The sequence below is a fragment of the Bos grunniens genome, chromosome 14, assembly GCF_055505025.1.
Source record: "Bos grunniens cultivar Pamir isolate PY7600 chromosome 14, Bosgru_T2T1.0, whole genome shotgun sequence".
Taxonomy (NCBI): Eukaryota; Metazoa; Chordata; class Mammalia; order Artiodactyla; family Bovidae; genus Bos; species Bos grunniens.
In genome coordinates, this window is record NC_141178.1 from 49,626,867 (window position 1) to 49,651,175 (window position 24,309).

At 37.9% G+C, this 24,309-nt stretch overlaps 1 protein-coding gene across 2 annotated transcripts in view; it reads right to left on the reverse strand.

The window, feature by feature from the left end:
• Positions 1-24,309, reverse strand: part of LOC147359392 (uncharacterized protein C8orf34-like) — a 65,979-nt gene that overhangs the window by 1,587 nt on the left and 40,083 nt on the right. For both annotated transcript variants that reach the window (XM_086336649.1, XM_086336650.1), the window contains 2 exons: positions 21,851-21,944; positions 3,079-3,138 (listed from right to left, as the gene is read on the reverse strand). In XM_086336649.1, coding sequence (XP_086192775.1) covers positions 3,079-3,138; positions 21,851-21,944 — 154 coding nt within the window. The remainder of the gene's footprint in view (positions 1-3,078; positions 3,139-21,850; positions 21,945-24,309) is intronic.

The window sequence follows — 24,309 nt, forward strand, 5'->3', positions numbered from 1 at the left end:
ATCCTTTGTGTGTGGTGTTTGATTAGTAAGTAGTTGTTTGACAGAAGAGAAAGAAGGAAGGGAGGAAGAGAGGTAAGGAAGAAGGAGTTGGGTTATTTGTGTGCATACTTCTCCTTTATCTAGAATATTCCACTTATGCCAACTAATCTTGCCAACTCCTTTATCTCACTCTCTCCTTTAGAGCTTTTTTTTTTTCTTTTTGATGAGGACCATTTTTGAAGTCCTTATTTAATTTGCTACAATATTGCTTCTGTTTCTATATTTCGGTTTTCTGGCCATGAGGCATGCGGGATCTTAGCTCCCAAATCAGGGATTGAACCAGTACCCCCTCACTGGAAGGCACTGGACCATCAGGGAAGTCCCACCCTTCAGGTCTTAAAGACCATTTTCTCAGGGCTCCTCACCACTAGGCAAGCTAGCATTCTCCAGCTGCATGCAATTATCTAATCCTAATGCTTATACAATCGTAATCCTCAGAATTACATGTGAATAATAATACAATGTGTAACTTTATCATCAAGTAAGCTGTGACATTGGGGATTCTCTGGTAGCTCAGATGATAAAGAATCTGCCTGCAGTGCAGGAGACAGGGTTTCAATCCCTGGGTCGGGAAGATCCCCTGGAAAAGGCAATGGCTACCTACTCCAGTATTCTTGCCTGAAGAATTCCATAGACAGAGGAACCTGACAGGCTATAGTTCATGAGGTTGCAAAGAGTCCGACACGACTGAGAGAATCACACACACAGACAAGCTGTGACATCACCTGTGACAGTGATGTGTCCTCTGTCATAGTTCCTGACTCATCGTAGGTCTTTACTTAATACAAATCAGATGAATGAGTTTACACGTTTGAATCTCTTAGACTGAAGGGCAGTATGCCTGGATGTCATGCAAAGAACATTTTAAGGCCCAAGAAAGAAAATCACATATTCTTCACATCCCTGCAATGGTAGAGTTATTATATAGAAGGGAGATAAAGTTTTTGATTGTGAAATGAAAAGACCAAACCAGAAAGAAGACAGCTACAAGGATTCAGATTTTGGGACAAAATAAGAGAGTGGTTTCTTTTAAAGTAGGTTTTAAATATTTTTAACAGCATAAGAAATTCATGTTTGTTATTTGTGGTCACCATGCTGTACATGATGTCCCCAAGATTTATTTTATAACTGGAAGTCTGTACTTTTCAACCATCTTCATCCATTTTACCCACTCTCTGCCTCTGGCAACCACCAATTTGTTCTCTGTATCTATGAGCTTGGTGTTTCATTTTGTTTAGATTCCATGTATAGATGAAGTGATGTGGTTTTTGTTTTTATCTGTCTGAATAATTTTACTTAACATGATGGCTTCAAGTTCTGTCCATGTTGTTGCGAATGGCAAGATTTCATTATTTTTTATGGCTGAATAATATTCTGTTGTGTGTATATGTGTGTACACTTCCCTGTAGCTCAGATGGCAAGGAAATCTGCCCACAATGCAGGAGACCTGGGCTTGATTCCTGGGTTGGGAAGATCCTCTGGAGAAGGAAATGGCAACCCTCTCCAATATTCTTGCCTGGAGAATTGCATGGACAGAGGAGCCTAGCGGGTTACAGTCCATGAGGTTGCAAAGAGTCAGAGACGACTGAGCAACTAACACTATATATATATACACACACCACATTTTATTAATCTATTCATGTATTAATAGATATTTAGGTTTTTCTCTATATCTTGGTTATTGTAAATAATGTTGCAATGAACATGGGGTGCAGATAGCTTTTCAAGACCTTTTTAAACTATCCAGGCAATATTTTGTAGATGTAAATACAGCTGACCCTTGAAAAAGATAGCTGTGAACTGTGCAGGTCTACCTATATGAATATTTTTTCTGATAAATATGTACTACAGTATTACACAATCCAAGATACTGAATCCACAGATGTGAAATCACAGATATGGAGGGCTGACTGTGAAGTTATATGTGGACTTTCAACTATGTGAAGAATCAGTGCGCTAACACCCACACTGTTCAAGGACCAACTGTATATGATTGTGTCTATGCATTAGACATAACAAAAAATGAACTGTATCTAGTATAGTGTCCTATGACTCACTTTTTTATAAAACAATATTGTAAAAATGTTTACACATCAGATTATATATAGATATGACTAGATAGAACCAGTTAATATCAGTAAAAATCTATGTATGTGTTGAGTTAACACATCTCATTCTTTATAACAGATCACAGTATCCCATTATACAGATTGCTATAATTTTTAAAATCAATCTTCCTTTTTTGGCCATTAGACTGTTTCCATTTTTTATGTTTTCCATGTTTTATCATAAAACAGTTTCCAGGTTTTATCATAAAGCATGTGTAATAAACATAATATTTTGACAACCACACAATGGTACACTGCAGAAATTGTTTCTTTAGGTGATTTTTTAATACAAAATGACTGGGTCACTGAGCAATGACAGCAGAGCACAGGAGGTGGTGTACCACCATCACACAGAAGCTGGCTAACCGTTTGGTAGGGGTATTTCAAAGAAGGGGTGAGCATGAAACGGGAAGAGAAGCAGATCGTTCTCAGATTCTTATTTTGATATTTTATGATTCTATGAGTGCTAAGGACATACGCAATGCTTTACTCCTCCTCGTAACATCCTTGAGAGAAGATACCGAGAATTTTTCATCTTTATACATCCAGTTCATAGAGTAACCTCATGTCCCAGGATATGAAATTGTTTTGAGATGCTATGTCTCTAAGACATATTTCATAGTATCTTAGGGTTAGCACAAAGAGGGTAGATGTTTGCATTTCACATATATCTAAAGTGATCTTCCTGCCATGGACAAGAGATTTAAAATCCTCACCCCACTTCCTCCACACAGGAGAACACAGACTCAATGAGGAGCCTGAGATCTACAGAATGGCACAAAAAGAAAGAGAAAACATCATGGAGGAGGAAAATCTTTTTCTCATTATAGGTCATGAAGACTATGCATTTTTTAAAAATCTAGATTTGAGCCATTTTAAGTGGTGCCCATCATTACCAGACATTGACATTAAGTGCCCTGAGCAAACATACCGGAGTAGACCAGTGCAGGACAAGAAGAGCACGGAACACAAAGAAGAAGATCGGCAGAACCTGCACAATGAAAAAAAAAGAGGTAATGTACTGGACCAGGAAAAAAAAAAAAGTCAATGAAACACAATTCCCTTGCAGTATGATCAATTTCTTATGAGGATTAACTGAAATCAATATCAAAACTACACTCAGAGTATATAGTGATGGCAATCATACATAATTTAACTATTTAAGTATGTTGGTTCTCATTTCATAAGCCATTTTCAATTTAAACTTCTTCTGATTTTAAATAAAAACTAGGGCAAAAGGCCCCTCAAGAGAAGTGCTATGAATATATACGTGGATTGCCAGAAGATCTCGTCTAATCATAGTCATAATTCTTAGATCCAGCATGGGTCCGGCAGCAAAGGCATGCTTTACAGACTACTACCCTAACACAGTATGTTCAGGTCTGGATATATTCATGTCACATATTATGATGCTATGACATTTGTAATTTAACATAATCATCACAAAATTATTATGAGATTTACATAAAGTGGTATGTATTTGCATGTATATACTATATTTGTAATGCCTGGCACATAATGTTTGTTGCTGTTCAGTCACTAAGTTGTCTCTTTGCGACTCCATGGACTACAGCATGCCAGGCTTCCCTCTCCTTTACTGTCTTCCTGAGTTTGCTCAAATTCATGTCCTTTGAGTTAGTGATGCTATCTAATCATCTCATCCTCAGCCACCTCCTTCTCCTTTTGCCTTTAATCTTTCCCAGCATCAAGATCTTTTCCAATGGGTTGGCTCTTTGCATCAGGTAATCAAAGTACTGGAACTTCAGTTATAGCATCAGTCTTTCCAATGAATATTCAGGGTTGATTTCCTTTAGGATTGACTGATTTGATCTCCTTGCAATCCAAGGGATTCTCAAGAGTCTTCTCCAGCACCACAATTCAAAAGCAGCAATTCTTTGGTGCTCAGTTGTCTTGAGATATCAGTTTGATCCCTGGGCTGGGAAAATCCCCTGGAGAAGGGCATGGCAACCCACTCTAGTATTCTTGCCTGGAGAATCCCACCGACAGAGAAGCCTGGCAGGCTACAGTCCATGGGGTTGCAAAGAGTTGGACACAACTGAAGCGGCTTAGCATGCACGCACAGCTGTCTTTATGGTCTAACTCTAACATCCATACATGACTACTAGAAAAATCATAGCTTTGACTATATGGACCTTTGTCCACAGTGATATAATGTTACACACATAATATTATATGCTAAACGTGATTCCTCTGAATGCATCCTTGAGGCAGAAAGGCAGAACCTAGTAGGACAAGGGGACATGAGTATTCTAATTAAAAGAGCAGGGAAATAAAAACAGAAGATCAAAGAAAATGAAATAAAGGCAGCAAGGGAGATAAGCCTTCACATTTCTTGAAGAGAAAGGAAATAGATTAAACCCAAGTTTTCCAAAGCAGATTTTGGAATGCTAGTCCTGAAAGGTGTTAATATAGATAATCCACAAATGGTTCCTTGATCAAAGACTTTTCAACAATAACATACCATCTGCTTTTTTGGAGGCTCAAAATACACACAAGCATATTAAAGGCTCTTCGAAGTCCCATAATAAGGGGAATTATTTAACCTGATATTTTATCAAAGTTATCTGATAATAGATTTTCATATAACTCACTTTTAAAAATTCTACAGAGATACATTGTAAATACTGCTTCAGCTAGAATAGAGGCATGTCAGTGCAAAACAGAAAATTCAGTAACCAAAGAGAAAGCATAAGTTTTGCACTCAGCTTTGAGTTCAAATTCTGACTTTACCCCTTCTCATACATCTGACTTGAGTCAGTTAGCATCGCTCAGAGTCCAGCACAGAGGAGGGTTATAAAGGCAGCACCTCTGGAAGTATCATTAAGCACTGGGCATTTGACAGTTTTAGAAAATTCAAATTTAGATGAAGAAGAACTACAAACATTTGGATTGAAAATCTCGACCTTTATATGTAGATACTGGAGAACTTGATAAATTTTTTGAAATTTTACACATAGAGAGGCTTTGAATTAGAATAATGATGCATTCACAGTTGAATATTCTTCACCACTCAAAGATACTAGAGATCCTGGCAGGAGAGCAGTTGAATTAATGCTCTGCATTAGTGGTTCTCTTAAATTCTGTGTATCAGAATTATCTGGAAGGCTTTTAAAACACAGATTGCTGGAGTCCACTATTAGTTTCTGACTTAGCTGACATTGGGTGATGCCCAAGGAAATTGCATTTCTTACAATTCCCATGAAAGGCTGAATATCAATGTTCTATGTAGCATGGACTTTAGGTTGAAGTCAACTGTGATCTGGCATACTTGAGGAAAAAGGAGTAATGATGTGTCTGGGTATTAAAGGAAGATGGAAGTGTGGGTTTAACAGAAACTAGAGAATCTGAAAGATAAAAGGTTTGGGACAGACTGTAGACTACAGTAATCTAAAATCTTAGAGTAGGATACTATTTTGCATTTGATAAGAAAAAATGCCTTAGAAGAGCATTAGACTGGAGAGGGCCAAGGAATTTTAATGGTAAGACTTTGGATACCAAACTCAAATGAAAGTTAAAATTTTCTAATGATAAGAGTGTGGTAGAAAGGAAACCAATGAACCAAATGTCAACCCGTCATGAGAGAACAGAAGTGACTTATGAGATGATAGTGACAAGGAAAGACACAGGGCAGCAGGACAGATGGCATGAGCCTAAAAAACATTCAGGCAGAATATTAATGCCACGTCATGGTGCTTAATACATGGCAAGTGAAAGGAATAGCTTTTCCTGGTGAAGGCTAAAAGGGAAGCAGTGTCTTCTAGGAACCATTTGAATAAGACAATAAAGGCATGGAGCGTGTTCTTTGAATAGCACCAAAGTGATCAGTTTGCAAATCAAATTCCTGTTCCATAGGCCACAGTGGAAAGATCTGGGAAATATGTCAACAGTGGTTAAGAATACAAACACATGAGAAGATTTTATTTTGATAGGGGCCATGGGGGCAAGGCAGAGTGGCCAAGGACAACAGGACTGAAAGGCAGAAGTAGCTGATCTCAAGTTTCTGAACTGAACTTCGGCATAACATCCTCGTACCGCAACTGACTTAAGCATCCAGCTGTATACTGCTGTGCTCTGTGCATCAGGTCTGCCTGTACGAGGGAGAATATTCCCCAAACTCGTGGGGACATAAGAAACGAGGCAGCTTTGGTGAGGGGAAGAACAAGCCACGAGTAGCTGTAAAGTTTAGATAAAGAGTATCTTAATAAAGATAGTACATTTGTTTACAGACTAGAACCTGTAATTCTTTTTTCTTGAGTGGTTTATTCAGTGAAAAACAGCCACACAACCAGCTGAGGCAATGCATCACAAATGCACACATTGAGATGGCTGGATATGCTGCGTGAATGTGCCATGTTCATCGCAGTTCTAATGGAAAAATCATTACTACAGATGAACAACACGCTGAACATAGGAAACGTCACTGAATGTATCGTGTTTTGCTATGTATACTAATAAACCACTCGTGATACACATCTGTCTATGTTTCTAGACATTATGACCACTGAATAATCAGAAGAGGAAACTGAGGCTTGGCCTCTGCTCAAGTGATCTTCAAGTCACTTAACCAATTTGAACTAAATTCATTCAGCCATCCATTCATTCATTCAGTAAACATTTATTAAGTAAATACTGAATGTATATTTATTAATAAATATGTGTTGAATACTTACAGCCTGAAATAAGAATGGTAAGACCAAAATTTCCCTAATAGGTCTATTTTTGGAATTAGAGTTCCAAAGAATAGCAAGAAGAGATAAGAAAGCCTTCCTTAGCGATCAATGTAAAGAAAAGGAGGAAAACAACAGAATGGGAAAGACTAGAGATCTCTTCAAGAAAAGTAGAGATACCAAGGGAACATTTCATGCAAAGATGGGCTTGATAAAGGACAGAAATGGTGTGGACCTAACAGAAGCAGAAGATATTAAGAAGAGGTGGCAAGAATACACAGAAGGACTGTACCAAAAAGATCTTCATGACCCAGATAATCACGATGGTGTGATCACTGACCTAGAGCCAGACATCCTGGAATATGAAGTCAAGAGGGCCTTAGAAAGCATCACTACAAACAAAGCTAGTGGAGGTGATGGAATTCCAGTTGAGCTATTTCAAATCCTGAAAGATGATGCTGTGAAAGTGCTGCAATCAATATGCCAGCAAATTTGGAAAACTCAGCAGTGGCTACAGGACTGGAAAAGGTCAGTTTTCATTCCAATCCCAAAGAAAGGCAATGCCAAAGAATGCTCAAACTGCCACACAATTGCACTCATCTCACATGCTAGTAAAGTAATGCTCAAAATTCTCCAAGCCAGGCTTCAGCAATATGTGAACTGTGAACTTCCAGATGTTCAAGCTGGTTTTAGAAAAGGCAGAGGAACCAGAGATCAAATTGCCAACATCCGCTGGATCATAGAAAAAGCAAGAGAGTTCCAGAAAAACATCTATTTCTGCATTATTGACTATGCCAAAGCCTTTGACTGTGTGGATCACAATAAACTGTGGAAAATTCTGAAAGAGATGGGAATACCAGACCACCTGACCTGCCTCTTGAGAAATCTGTATGCAGGTCAGGAAGCAAGAGTTAGAACTGGACATGGAACAACAGACTGGTTCCAAATAGGAAAACGAGTACGTCAAGGCTGTATATTGCCACCCTGCTTATTTAACTTATATGCAGAGTACATCATGAGAAACGCTGGACTGGAAGAAGCACAAGCTGGAATCAAGATTGCCGGGAGAAATATCAATAACCTCACATATGCAGGTGATACCACCCTTATGGCAGAAAGTGAAGAGGAACTAAAAAGCCTCTTGATGAAAGTGAAAGAGGACAGTGAAAAAGTTGGCTTAAAGCTCAACATTCAGAAAACGAAGATCATGGTATCTGGTCCCACCACTTCATGGGAAATAAATGGGGAAACAGTGGAAACAGTGTCAGACTTTATTTTTTTTGGGCTCCAAAATCACTGCAGATGGTGACTGCAGCCATGAAATTAAAAGACGCTTACTTCTTGGAAGGGAAGTTGTGACCAACCTAGATAGCATATTCAAAAGCAGAGACATTACTTTGCCAACAAAGGTTCATCTAGTCAAGACTATGTTTTTCCAGTGGTCATGTATGGATGTGAGAGTTGGACTGTGAAGAAGGCTGAGTGCTGAAGAATTGATGCTTTTGAACTGTGGTGTTGGAGAAGACTCTTGAGAGTGCCTTGGACTGCAAGGAGATCCAACCAGTCCATTCTAAAGGAGATTAGTCCTGGGATTTCTTTGGAAGGAATGTTGCTGAAGCTGAAACTCCAGTACTTTGGCCATCTCATGCGAAAAGTTGACTCACTGGAAAAGACTCTGATGTTGGGAGGGATTTGGGGCAGTAGGAGAAGGGGATTACAGAGGATGAGATGGCTGGATGGCATCACTGACTTGATGGACATGAGTCTGAGTGAACTCTGGGAGTTGGTGATGGACAGGGAGGCCTGGTGTGCTGCGATTCATGGAATCGCAAAGAGTCAGACACGACTGAGCAACTGAACTGATGTGGATGCAACTTATAAATTACAAAGCCTCATATAACTAGGGGCTTCCCAGGTGGCGCTAGTGGTAAGGAACTCACCTGCCAATATAGGAGACATAAGAGACTGATTTTGATCTCTGGGTCTGGAGGATGCCCTAGAGGAGGGCATGGCAGTCCACTCAAGTGTTCTTGCCTGGAGAATCCCATGGACAGAGGAGTCTGGTGGGCCCATGGGGTTGCAGAGTTGGACACAACTGAAGCAACTCGGAAAATTATTTTAAAAGTTAACAAATGGAAAACCTTTATGTCCTAACATGAAGGGGAAAGTCATGTCATTTACCCTTATGAATATAGAGAAAAGTTGTTTTTGGTCTGAAGAATGTTTAAATATACTAAAGCGGATATACAGTTTTGGGATATTTAGTCAACATTTCAAAACAAGTCATTTTGAAGAAATTTGGCAGCATGCTTTGAACAGTTGTTCTATTTTTAATAGCATACTATGGGACTGAAATTGTGCTTAATGTAATTACTAAATGTTATTTATTTTATACTGTCAAAATTCTAATTTTTATGTTTATCATATATGCCTCCCTTAATTTTCTGGATGGCTTTGCCTGTAGATAATAATTTGGAGCACAGTGTAAATATAACTATCTCAAGTTGAAGTTTATATTAAAAGCAGATTTCCTACTCAAATATATTACTGCTTGTTTCTTTATATGTCACTTTCCCTTATTTTCATGTTTTATAGTGTTTTCTTTATGATACAAACTCTTCCTTTCTTTATGATACAAACTCTTTCAGTGCTCAGCTAAATAATTCTTTTCTTGATATTATCTACACACACATTCCTTCTCCCTCCCTCCTTTTATAAGCTTTTGGAAATGAAATGACATTTCAGAGTAGAACATATGGCTTTGGATTAAGTTAGAATGTAAATTGTACTTACTAATTGTACATCCTTGGAAAAAGGTTTTTAACAAATCGGAGTTTATAACATCAGTAATATCATTTACACATCAATTTGTCATAAGAATTAAAGGAGATACTACATAGCACATAACAACAAAAATGTAAAAAATGTCAGTCCTTTTTCATTTTCTCCTTTTGTAGAGAAACTTGTGTTTCTATATGAGCTTTAAAATGTCAGTGACTCATAATAGACTTTAAGGAAAAACTGAATACTATAATTCTAAATATATCCCCCAAATAAATTTTGTAGTTTTGTTAGGCTATATGACAATTTTCCCAGTTTATTATTAAATTATATATCTATTAGAATATATGCTAATTGTTTCAGTGAAAAAGATTTATTATGCCATATTTTTGAAACTCTGTGCTTACTACTCCTATTCTATATTTGTATACCTTCTGTATTATGTCTTGGAGAAGGCAATGGCACCCCACTCCAGTACTCTTGCTTGGAAAATCCAATGGACGGAGGAGCCTGATGGGCTGCCGTCTATGGGGTCGCACAAAGTCGGACCCGACTGAGCGACTTCACTTTCACTTTTCACTTTCACGCATTGGAGAAGGAAATGGCAGCCCACTCCAGTGTTCTTGCCTGGAGAATCCCAGGGACGGGGGAGCCTGGTGGGCTGCCATCTATGGGGCTGCACAGAGCAACTACTGAAGTGACTTAGCATAGCATATATTATGTCTATTATTACAAATAATTTCTTAAGCTGCAGTGTCTATTTTCAGGTTATGACTTCTTGCCAGACCCTAATAACAAATATTCCATTACTTCCTAAGAGATTTTGCAAGTAAACTTTTAGTCTAACCAAAACAATGAAAATATAGCATCTTCTGTAGGAAATAATTCATTCTTGAATTTTTTTTTTTTTTTTGAAAACTTAGTTTCAGAAGTAAGCGCTTGAGTCTTAAGTAGCAGGAAAAAGATGAATGAAATAATGTTGGTTGAGATCAAACCCTGAATGGTGGCAAGTATTCCAATTAGTAGATATAAGATGAACTCTCAGAGCCTGTGATAATATGTAAGAGCATTGCATAAGACTATCGTGCCACCAATGAGGGGGCTTCCCAGGTGGTGCTGGGAGTAAAGAAACCACTTTCCTGTGCAGGTTAGACATAAGAGACGTGGGTTTGATCCCTGGGTCAGGAAGATCCCCTGGAGGAGGGCATGGCAACCCTTTCTAGTATTCTTGCCTGAAGAATCCCATAGACAGAGGAGCCTGGCAGTCCTTGGGGTCGCAAAGAGTTGGACATGACTGAAGTGACTGAGCAGCAGGCACCACCCATAAGCCCACTCAAGAGAGAGGTCCAAAATCGTTCTCTCCTCTGCAGTGTCAAGGCATATTAAAGGCAAGGTATTGAATGGAAAAGACATATGATAATTAGGAAAAACGGAAAAGTGAGCTATAGCTTCACAAGTGGAAAGATAAATCATTCCTGGTTAGTAAGGAAAAGGCGAAAAGTATTTGGCAGAGAACCTTGAAGGATAGCAGTCTCCTTTATCCCCATGTAATGTGTCTCTGAGAGTTAAAATCTGAGAATTGGACAACTGTAGATGCACCTGAGTGTGAATCCCTTCTCTGCAACTTATGAGCCTGGGGACCACAAGGGAAGGAAGGACTTTAAATGTAAAGGCACCTCCTGGCTGCCCGGCCCAGGGGGCCCCCGGCTAGTGTCAGCCTACCGGTGAATAGGTAAGCCCTCAGTGCTAATACGCTGGAGGGACAACTTCAGAATAAAGCTTGCCAGCACCGGTGTCCTTGCATTAGAGCAAGCTCCCCACATGGCTTCTTCCGGCCAGCGTCTATATCCTTGAGGCAGGTGCTGAGGGGTCCCAGTTGCCTCCTGTCTCCTGCCTCTCCAGGAGACCCTTTGAGGTCAAAATGTGGGCTTCAGCCAGGCTCCTTTCAAATCATTGTTTCTGAGCTGTCTTGTTTAAATATAGCCTTTTCTGATACCTGTTATGAGACTTTTGACAGCTATTGCATGTGACAAGGAAGTTTTAATAAACAAAGCAGGTAGTCTGAAGCATGTAACCTTATATACTGCTGAGTAACTTGACACATTTTTCCTTTATACTTAATAATAGTTTATTTGGTGAGATTAAATTTTATATGTTATTAAATGTTACCCTTTAAAATTTTTCTAGGAGCTTAGAAATCAATTGAACCATTCATAATATCAGATTTTACCACAGACATGGGAAGCATTTCCAAGTAAGAATGCCACATGAATAATCCAGAGCCTTGGCTTCTAGAAATTGCAAAAACTTATTTATCACCAAAATAATCATATACAATCAGTTTATAATGAAAATTTCACTTTAACACGAGAATGTTTTGTTTCTAATAGATCATTAACAGTAATTATTAACTTACTTTTATATTTATTGGTTAAATATTAATTCTTAAATATTTATGATAATAACAGATACAAAACATAGATATGTTGATATATTTGCAGATGTGCTAAATATTTATGTAATAATAACAGATACCAAATATACAAATGTTGATATATTTAATTCAGAATAATTAGTGCCTGGGATGAGTTCAGATACCCTAAATGTTTTAGGACAAGCTTTAGAATTTTCTGTACATTCATAGGAGGTTGAATATGAAAAGTGAGACAAAAATTATCAAGATTTTTTTAGTCTTCAAAAATAACCTACTATAGTTTGCCAGAAGTATTTGTCTTTCTTAAATTTAAGATCTCGTCTTTCTAATTACCCTTGTGCTATTACTACTGGATTAATATTAATGCTTCATTCTTGGTTGTTTCTAGTGTGTGCATGCCTTTTCTCTACAAATACATGACTTTTAAAGGAAAACAAAGTATCTAGTATATGCAGAGTACATTATGCAAAATGTCAGGCTGGATGAAGCTCAAGCTGGAATCAAGATTGCCCAGAGAAATATCAATAACCTCAGATATGCAGATAATACCATTTTAATGGTAGAAAGTAAAGAGGAACTAAAGAGCCTTTTGAAAAAGGTAAAAGAGGAGAGTGAAAAAGCTGGCTTAAAATTCAACATTCAAAAAACAAAGATCATAGTATCCAGTCCCATCACTTCTTGGCAAATAGATGGGAAAATGCAGAAACAGTGTCAGATTTAATTTTCTTAGGCTCCAAATTCAATGCAGACGGTGACTACAGCCACAAAATGAAAAGAACTTGCTCCTTGGAAGAACAGCTATGACAAACCGAGACAGTATATTAAAAAGCAGAGACATCATTTTGCTGACAAATGTCTGTATAATCAAAGCTGGGGTTTTCCTTTATGGTTGGAACATAAAGAAGGCTGAGTGCCAAAAAACTGATGCTTTTGAACTGTGGTGTTGGAGAAGACTCTCGAGAGCTCCTTGGACAGAAAGGAGATACAACCAGTCCATCCTAAAGGAGATCAGCCCTGGGTGTTCTTTGGAAGGACTGATGTTGAAGCCGAAGCTCCAATACTTTGGCCACCTGATGTGAAGAGCTGGCTCATTAGAAAAGATCCCGATGCTGAGAAAGATTGAAAGCAAGAGGAGAAGGGGCCACAAAGGATGAGATGGTTGGGTGGCATCACTGACTCAATGGACATGAGTTTGAGCAAACTCAGGGAGATAGTTAAGGACCAGGAAGCCTGGCGTGCTGCAGTTCATGAGGTCACAAAGAGTCAGATGTGACTTAGCGACTGAACAATAAGTCCTGTTAGTCTTGTCTCATTTGTCCCTGAGGTGGGTATAGTTGCATTCTAGTCTGTATTTCTGATGCCATGTCCCTAATACTATCAAAGTTCTGAAAATTTCAAGTATCATGTACCCCTGACACTTTCACATAATTGTCTGTTAACTCATTTGAGTCTTTCAGTTATCTACAGTCCATTGCTCCCCAACCCACCCTTCTACCCTTCACTCGGCAGCGTTAGTCCTTATCTTGAGACTGGTAAGATAATCAGCCATGGTACCCTAACTCCGCTGCCTCAAGCATTGTGCACATATGAATTTTGGGAGACTACCTGAAAAGAAATGACTAGAAGTTAGGTTAAGCAGAACAAAGGTTTTTCTTTAAGGTGAGAAGTTGGGCCACATCCTGGGTGGATAGTAGAATCCTACTGCCTTTCTTGCCGCCCTAAGTAAACTCTGGCTCTCAAGAGTCACAGCATAAACTGTGTCAACCCCTGGTAAGGGGGAGAGAAGGGAGGTACTAGTGAAAGATGAGGAAAAGGAGGTAAATATCACTGGACCCAAAGAGGAGCTCTTGGTTCTGCTCCTGCTTCTGTTTTAACGGGATGATGTGGCAAGATGACAGTCTCTTAGAGCATCAATTTCTTCTCCACTAAGTTGAGAGAGTTGAAGTGGAAGGGATTAGACTAGGTTTGCACTTCGTAAAATCCCAGAATACATGTTCTTCGAGCAGTTAATAGGCATTTTGCAATTTATAGGCTTTCTAGAAAATAGGAGTTAATGGGCATTCTGTAAAAAGGACTTCAGTAAATATAAAAAAAAAGAAAAACTGGGATAAATACAATCAAGCAGGGGCTACCTGGTGACTTTACTATGTAAATATTTTAGAAGAGACTCTATAGTATTTCAAGTCAACAATGAACAATATTTCCCCCTATTTTAAGCCAGGATGCTGGTTATACTTGATCTGTTTATTTAGAACTGTAGAGCTGCCTTGCTCCTCTTGAAAAGGGATGTCTTACAATTGAGAGCCTATCAAATATAATGATATCTAGAATTTCTCAATAAAAAGCAGAGACATTACTTTGCTGACAAAGGTCCGTATAATCAAGGCTATGGTTTTTCCAGCAGTCATGTGAGAGTTGGACCATAAACAAAGCTGAGCACTGCAAAATTGATGGTTTTGAACTGTGGTATTGAAGAAAACTCTTGAGAGTCCCTTGGACTGCAAGGAGATCCAACAAGTCCATCCTAAAGGAGATCAGTCCTGAATATTCATTGGAAGGACTGATGCTGAAGCCGAAGCTCCAGTACTTTGGCCACCTGATGTGAAGAGCTGACTCATTTGAAAAGACCCTGATGCTGGGAAAGATTGAAGGCAGGAGAAGGGGACGAGAGAGGATGAGATGGTTGGATGCCATCACTGACTCTATGGACATGAGTTTGAGCAAGCTCCAGGAGTTGGTGATGGACAGGGAAGCCTGGCGGGCTGCATCCCATGGGGTCACAAAAAATTGGACATGACTGAGCGACTGAACTGAACTGATAATTTCTCAAAACTTATTTTACCAAAAATTTGTTTTTAATAGTTTTTCATGAGATTGGATTTAAAGAAGCAGATACTGTCTGATTCTATAACCCATTACGAAGATACCATACTCTGGGGGCAAACAAAGAGAAAACCAGGCTGTAAAATCAAGAAAAATAGGAGAGGAGAAATACTTATAGAATAAGAGTATGTGCTGTGCTGTGCTGTGCTTAGTTGTTCAGTCATGTCTGACTCTTTTTGACCCCATGGACTATTTCCTGCCAGGCTCCTCTGTCCATAGGATTCTCCAGGAAAGAATACTGGAGTGGGTTGCCATGCTTTGCTCCAGGGGATCTTCCCAACCCAGGGATCAAATCCAGGTCTCCCAGATTGCATGTAGATTCTTTACAGTCTGAGCCACCAGGGAAGCCCCAAATGAGAGTATAGACAGCTCAAAAAATCTGCTTGTCTAAATATACAATGAGAATGTAACACAGGGAAAAATCACTAAAATCAACTTTTTAAAAACTCTGGAAATTAGTGAAAGCCTTACAATAATCCATAGAACATTCATTAAAGAAAATCAGTTGAATCTCAATAGGAATAATAACTATGCAGGGTTTTAACTTATCTGATATTAATATCCTTCTCTCTGGTTCTGTAGGAGCCTTGCAAATCAGAATCCTCACAACAATGGTAACTATGAAACAAGCAGCCTATGGTCTACTAGAAGGGGGCAAAACAGATGTAGACTTCCCAAATATCTAGAGATTTGTCACTATTTGACATATATGGAAATGCCTCACTGGTATTTTTTTTTTTTTTTTAACATCACTCAGTGAGATACTCTGTCTGTATAGCATTTGTCAAAAACAATCAGGGGTAATAGTTTTATATGGCAGCTGCCTGAGGCAAACAAGAGACTTACCAAAAAATTAAAAAGAAAATACAGTAAATGACATGTCCACAGGAAGTTTTCAAAAACTCAACATAGCTGTGTAGCTCTAGAAGGCCACACAGATGTTCAGTGCTATGCATCTATTCAGGAAAGATCTGATAAGGATCTCACCTCTGGTTGACTTAGAGGCTCTATTTAAGCCATGCTGTAAACTTCTGGAATGTTCATGGCATACATCAATGCTTTGTCCAATCATTGTGCAAATCATATGAGCACCGTGCTCAGTCGTGTCCAGATCTTTGTGACTCCATGGACTGCAGCCTGCAGGTGCTCCTGTCCATGAGATTCTTCAGGCAAGAATACTGGAGTGGGCTGCCATTTCCCCTTCAGGGGAATCTTTCAAGGATTGAGTCTGCATCTCTTGCATCTCCTGCATTGGCAGGGAGATTCTTTACCACTGTGTCACCTGGGAAGTCCGGTCATTAGCTGACATCTAAGTTACTGAGCAAAGACTTCAGTGGCTGTATACAACAAACTATATAGGCTTTACAAAATGAGTTTAGGAAAGTCAGCAAACAAGAAGTCACGATATCACATATGGCAATAAATGTGAAAGCATGGCCCATAAGTGGGAAAAAAACACAGTCAACAGAAACTCCCTGAGGAAGCTAATATGATGGAATTTCCAGACAAGGACTTTTAATCAACTACTAGAAATATATTCAAGGTGCTAAAGGAAATCATGTCAAATAATTCAAATATGAGAATAAACTCTTATACAGTGGAGATTGGCAACAAAGAGATACAAATTATAAAAGAATAGGTCAACTGAAATCCAGTCTGAGGAACACACACACACATGCACACAAGAAAAATGAACAGTTACTCAGAGACTTTATAGGACACCAGCAAGTATACCAAATACATACAATTGGAGCAAGAATTAGTGACTTGCTTCCAAAGAATTGTATAAAAAGTTGGATTAAAAGTAACTTTACAAGGGAGAAGCCAGCAAACAGTACCATGGCCTGGTGATGTAGGGTATCATCATGTCAGTTGCACATACTCTCTAATATTAAATGATGAGGGTGTTTCACCTTCTTGGTCTTTTCTCCCAAAATACATAACCACAGTCTAATCATGAGAAAACTATTAGACAAATCCTAATTAAGCGGCATTCTACAAAATTCTTGACCTGTATTCCTCAAAAGGTTCAAGGTCATGGAAAATAAGGAAAGACTGAGAAACTGGAAAGACCAGCAGGGATTAGGGAAACATGATGAGTAAATAAAGTCTGCTGCTGCTGCTGCTAAGTCGCTTCAGTCATGTCCGACTCTGTGCGACCCCAGTTAATAGTAGCATTGGTTTATTAGTTTTGTAAATTTACCAACGTATTATGACATGTTGACCTAAGGTTAACTGTAAAGGTAATATATAAATTTTCTGTATTATTTTGGCAATGTTTCTGGAATTCTAAATTATTCTAAACTAAAGAATTAAGAATAAAAATATAATGTAGATTTTGGGTCATGCTTTTGTAAGAAATAAATATGCATGTTTAAATTTTTAAATAGCATTAACACAAAAACATACACAGAAGGAAAGAATATTGAAACATAACACACTAAATTATATAATATTACTATCAAAATTAGTTTTGATATGTTTTCAATGAGATTGCCAACTGCAACCTTTTAACACTAACTTCTGTTAATTCAAAATATACTTAATGAGAATGCCCAATGTTTATTATAATTTGGGGTTCCTAAAAATATAGGTAGTTTAAGTTGGAACCTAACAGTCAAGATACAAATCTGAGAATCTGATCTCTGATGAATATATTTATATTTTTCATCCAAACCCTAGAACAGATAGTAAACTACCTTGCTGTTTTTGACAGCTGGAAAGTCCAGCTTTTTGTTTCCCTTTTCACACCTGAGGCTGCTTTTCCAGGTAACAGACTTTGTACAGCATCATCCTGCCAGCCTCCCGGCCTTAAGCAGACCCAGGGTCAAATCTGCTGTTTTTATGTACAGTGAGACCTCAGACCACAGGGCCTCAGACCTACATCCAAACCTGAGGTCTCAGTGGGTCACTACCATATTAGTTCCCACTTCATCTGGCTCTTATTTCTTTATTTTGGGCATCTCTGCTGATTTGTTTCTTTGGTTTGGCGTTTCATTTGTTTGCTCATTTTCGATTTGGTTGTTCATGTCAGGAAGATCCCCTGGAGAAGAAATGCAACCCACTTCAGCATTCTTGTCTGGGAAATCCCAAGGACAAAGGAGCCTGGCAGGCTACATCCATGGGGTTGCAAAGAGTTGGACACTACTTGCTGACTAAACGACAACAATTCATTTTTAAAAATCCAAAATGTAGTCAGAGGGTGCTGGCTGGCTTGACTGAGGCTGTTTAATGACATGTGCCTTTGTAGATGTTGAACCTACTGACTAGGGGACCTGACCCTCAATCTTACTCCACACTTATTCCCTTAAATTTAAGCCTTTCTTCTTCTCCATCCTCACATTTGATGTCTAAACTTAACTTACAGATAGAAATGCAGCCTAGAGAAATAAGGTCCAGAGATTAACAACACCATGGAGAAAATTCTGAAAACACAACCCTCTGATTCATTCATTCCAGTAGTTCTCAGTCTTTAGAATAAGCAAAGATCAACTGAAGAGCTTATTAGAAATGCAGAATTCAGAGTTCCATGCACAGAGATTCTGATTGACTAGGTCTGAAGTGGAGTCCAGTAACATGAATAGCAAACAAGTAACCTGGTAGGTGCAAGTGCCTATCATTTCAGTTACTTAGTGACTTCAGATCATAATCTGAGCAATTAAAAACAAGCATAGTCCTGACATGAGTTTTTAAAATTTCTGATGTAGACTTTTATACCAAAATCAGAGTAGAAAGAAAAAGTCTACTTAAGGAGTCTGCTTCTCTTGTTTATAATAAAAGTTTTTAAAGCTTCCCATTGAATTATTCAAGACATATTTTCCTAAATGGTGCTCTTTTATAAAACTTACTTGTGATAAGTCTTAGTTTTAAATGAGACAATAAGAAATATGCACCACTATGAATATTCTGACATTATTTTGAAACTTTCCGCCAAGATAATTTTGTCTCAGGAGAAATCTGAAAATTCCATAAAATTATCTACAAATAATTTATAGGAAGTTGAGTCAAGAAACAGGTGTTACCACTAGAATGATGACTCTTGTCCTTTTCCTATTCATACATTTCTAATATATGAGCCTCTAGACGCTAAATCAGACACTGGGATGACATAGATTTATGTCATTTATTTTCTTTCACTGAGAAAATAAAGAGGTAAATGATTTGTATATATCTTGCCAGCTGTTCCACAAACCTCATACATTGAATACAAACTGAAACAGTAAAGAATCTGCCTGCAATACAGGAGACCCGTGTTCGATCCCTGGGTCAGGAAGATCCCCTGGAGAAGGGAATGGCTACCCACTCCAGGATTCTTGCCTGGAGAATTCCACTGACAGAGGAGCCAGGCAGTCTGCAGTCTCAGAGTCAGACACGACCGAACGACTAACACTTTCACTTTCACTTTCATCATAACCTCAGTGGCTCCATCTTACACTTGACCCAGTACTTAAATGTTGGATCCTGCTCTGGAAAAGTACTTGCATCTCTGTGCTATGAGTTTGGCTACATTGCCAACTAGCATTCCATTTCCAGATGGCTCCTATTACCACTTAATTATTTTCAAATCCTGATTTTATTTCAAACAATTTACCATTGTCAAGGGTCACCTCCAAGTACAACATGGCTGAAATCAAATATTTTTGGTTCTAGGTCTATGGTTAGGAGAGTTGAAGAATGACCTTCTTCAGAGTAATTGATAGACCATATGGCAAAATCCATAGCTAAACTCTAAACCCAACATTAAAATTTTAATAAAACTATAGATATTTTTATGACAATTATTCAGTTGCAATTATTATTTATTTATTGATAAACAAGTCAGTACCAAATTAATCTATTTATTAATTCATTAAATTTTCAGGTATTTATTGAGGTCTTAATATGTAATGAAATAAGAAGACAAGAACAGAGTCATTTCCTCTATGAAGTTGCATTCTAATAGAAGATAAGATGATTACAACTTATCATGAAAATCTTGTGAAAGTATATGCAGAAAGACAATATGATTAGATGACAAGAGTTGAAGAAAGTTTTGGGAATTTTTAATTTCCTTTGCATTATTAACCTATTTTCTAGACTTAATACTGATTGGAGACATACGGACTTGAGGGACAGGAATTAAGTCTGAATTTAGACTTGGATTAAATACACTTTTGATCAATATTTTCTTGATTTTAGTTTTAGTTCATTAAAAATTATAGCACACACATAGAATTAATACACTATGCATCTTATAAGGGTGTTGTTTACCTGGTCATGCTCATGTTGGGTACATATGTGTTGAATCTAAGAGAGTTAAACTATCCCAATTACATACACTGCCTTTATACACCACACACATGAACACACACACACGTTCCCTTGAAGGGTTTGTTTAATGCAAAATTTACAAAGACCTAAAAAAATTTGATGAAAACTATTAAATCCAAACTCTAGAATGAGAGTTTCCATATCTTTAAATGTGTGGGGAGTAAGGGGTATAAAAGTGCTTGCCTTTGTTTTCGTAAAAGTTGTGGGCCACTTGTTCTTTTAGATTTGAGGGATTCTGTTTTTATCCTATGCTGCCCTTTTCCTAGACTATTTTACTTAGGATCCCTTGTGTTAAAGACCTTCTAAATGACTCTCCTATTAAAAATAGATTAAAAGATAAATTACTCTTTACTTTCATACTTGCTTAAACTACACTCTACTTTCTTTTTTTTTTTTTTGGAGCCATGCTCACATTTTATTTTATTTTTTTTAAATTAATTTTATTTTATTTTTAAACTTTACATAATTGTATAGTCTACTTTCTGAGTCTTCATCAGTTGTTTTCTAAAGAAGGTGCTTCCCTCCACTAGAGTCTGCACAACGACAGTGTCTTACTCACTGCATTTCGGATGTGCCAGCTGAATGCCACTGCAGTTGTCTCCTCCTCTCACCTGAGCTCTCACCATATAGGTCCCCCTCCTGGCTATGTTCTTTCTAGCCACATAAGCCTACAGTTATACAAGCAGGATCAGGATATTTACAAATGCCTTTTCACCTGGAAGAGTGATTCCCTGAATCTCTCTGGTACAGAATCATGTCACCTTGTAACATATCAGGTATCTCCGATGACTATAGCTCAAGGGAACAGTTATTTGATCACTTCACACCAATTATCATGAGGCCTAGGTTATTATTTACAATTTTTATTTCTCTCTAGAGGCTACAAAAGAAAAAAGAAAACGTAAAATTCTGATATCTCATTGTTTTAAAAATCAACGTTTTTCCTCAACGATCCAGACACTAACCTCTCATCTACAATGTTGAACCCATCTGTCTGAGAATTTCAATAACTCCTAGAGAGCATGCACTGAATTACCCCCAATTTATAGTCCTTTATTCTTTATTATGGTTAAAATCCAATGACTTAAATCAGGGGCTAGATATACTTAAGTATATTAATACTTAATTAATATTAATAGTCTTAAGTACTATTACAACATTAATCTTTTTATGAACTTAGAACAGTTTTACATATATCAATTTATTCATTTAACAAATACTGATAATTTCAACTATAATATTGAGCAGTTCCTAATATACTTCAAAACATTTTAATAACCACAAGTTATATGGATATAAATATATAGTATTAATATAAGAGTAACATTTCAAATAGACATTTTATATTGGTCTTCAGAAAGAATAATGCCTGTTTTAAGATACTACACCTCTTTTCAGAAAGTTAAACTTATAGGTCTCTGCACCACAATTAAAACATCACTGAATCAAGATTTATAGGCAGAAAGTATAGCTTCACTTTACATGTGCTCCACAAACAAGTTTGAATTTTTTGCAGATATTGTTTGATGTTAGGAAAAGAATGTACCATCATCATGAATGTCCTTTCGCTAAAAGCAATTTGTCAATAAACATCAGTGTCTACTCACGTTTCTCTTGTTCTGTCTCTACTCCTTCGCTTTCTGTGTCACTTGGCAGGATCCACGGTTGATGAACCACCTGCAGTTGCTTTAAAGAGTCATCCTGCCAAAGAAGAAACTTATTTGGATTAAATTCTAGAACGATACTGTGAATATGGGTGAACACTTCAGTTCCTATGAATTACATGTCAAAAAAACATAACGAGAATTTTCTCACAACAGAAAAGAATTCTAAGCTTAAATTCCTTTCCATTTCATGGACATGCCACAAACTCTGAACTCATTATTTTTAACTTTCTCCTTTTAATAAGATTTAATGTCTTAATAAGAAATATCTAGGACTTCCTTCGGAGAAGGCAATGGCAACCCACTCCAGTACTCTTGCCTGGAGAATCTCAGGAATGGGGGAGCCTGGTGGGCTGCCATCTATGGGGTCGCACAGAGTTGGACACGACTGAAGTGACTTAGCAGCAGCAGCAGCAGGACTTCCTTGGTGACTCGGATGGTAACGAATCTGCCTGCGATTCAGGAGACCTGTGTTCAATCCCTGGGTCAGGAAGATCCCTGGAGAAGGGAATGACAACCCACTCCAATATTCTTGCCTGGAGAATTCCATGAACAGAGGAACCTGGCAGGCTATAATCCATGGGGTTGCAAAGAGTTGGACACGACTGAGCAACTAACATACAACACTAGACTATGTTTCTTCCTGAGTTATTGTTTTTATGAATTCCTGGCACTCATTGTGGGGAATATAATAATGAAATATTCAATATAAAACTGCATAAAATGTGTCTGTTTGCCATCAAGGTTCCAATTCCTTTAAATGTGATTAAGGATTAGTAGGATTCAGAGGACAGTCTCAACTTTACCCTTTAGTACGACTTCACTGCCTTCTTCCTCTTATTACTCCCTATTTTCATTAATATAGTTCTGAAGGACTTCCTTGCCGCTCCACACCTGCATCACTGACCTAAGGCAGTCCCTCATCATCTCGCACCCTGACTGTAGTTATAGTCATCTACAAGTTTTCTAGGATTAAGATTCATACCTTCCCTAATTCTCTCCACCATTTCCTTGCCATGGTGAGATTTTAATAATGGCACATGATGCATTCATTACCTCATTTATAACCCTCGAGTGGTCTTCTCATTATCCCCAGCATAAAATCACAACTCAAGGCCCTTCATGCTTCATGCTGGTCTAGCCTCTGATTTACCACCACTTCCATCTCCATTCCACCTTGACTGACACTTCCACTCCAGCTATCATTAACTGGTAGTTCCCCAACTTTCTCATTCTCTCTAATTTACTAAGATGTTTTCCTATGTTATACTTCCTGCTTAGGATGCACTCTATCTGTCTCAAACATTAACAGTCCTCCCAGGGCTCAGTTGTCATCTCCATCGTGACGTTGTATGAGTTTCGATAAGTGCTCTAATGATCGATGTGCATGCATGCCTGCTAAGTCGCTTCAGTTGTGTCTGACTCTTTTGTGACCCCATGGACTGTAGCCTGCCAGGCTCCTCTGTCCATGGGATTTCCCAGGCAGGAATACTGGAATGGGTGCCAATTCTTTCTCCAGGGGATCTTCCTGAGCCAGGGATCAAACCCAAGTCTCCTGCATTGGCAGGCAGATTCTTTACCACTGAGCCACCAGGAAAGCCCTAATTTATTTTTAGGATTTAATTTTTTTTCCAATACTGGATTTGGTCCCGCAGGAGTAAAGTACAGAAGCAGTACAAATCTGAAAAATCTTAACTTTAGAATTCCATAACAGTAGAGAGAACTACAGAAGTAAATTTTCAAAAATCTTCACATAACAGAAAGGGATATCACATCCCTGAAGTTTTTCACATGGCGTCTCCGGGTTTAAAGAATATGAAAAATGATCTTTTTGGTCTTATAAGGTAAAATCAAATGGCAAAAGCTCTTTGTTTAAAACAGAAAAAAGTTTAAAGTGATCATGAAAAAAATGTTTTTAATTGAAAAAGCATTTTGGCTATTTAGCTTTTTGGTCCAAATCCTAAAATATGTTTTCATAAGAAAAGATATGACCAGTAAGTCAATAGTGTTACTTTTTCCCACAATAGTTCAGAATATTCAGTAATACTACTGATTGGTTTCTGGTCTTAATGGTTTTACTGTTGAACAGATAAGCTATTCTTAGTTTATTACAAATTATTTAAAGTACAAATGAAACATCAGCTTGGTAAAATTTGTAGTTTGGGAAGAACTTTAAAATGTTGAGCTGTTGGAATCAGAATCGTAGAGATAGTATAAATATTTCTGTTAATAGATCATTTAAATGTTTTACTTTGGTTTTCCCTTGAATACAGTTAGTAATATAATGCACCTGTTTGCTTCATCAATGCCAACAGGCAAAACTATGTATGGCCAAAGTTCAGCCCATCAGACTACTTATAATTCTTTTTGATGGGGTCAAGGAGCTAAAATTGTGAACATTT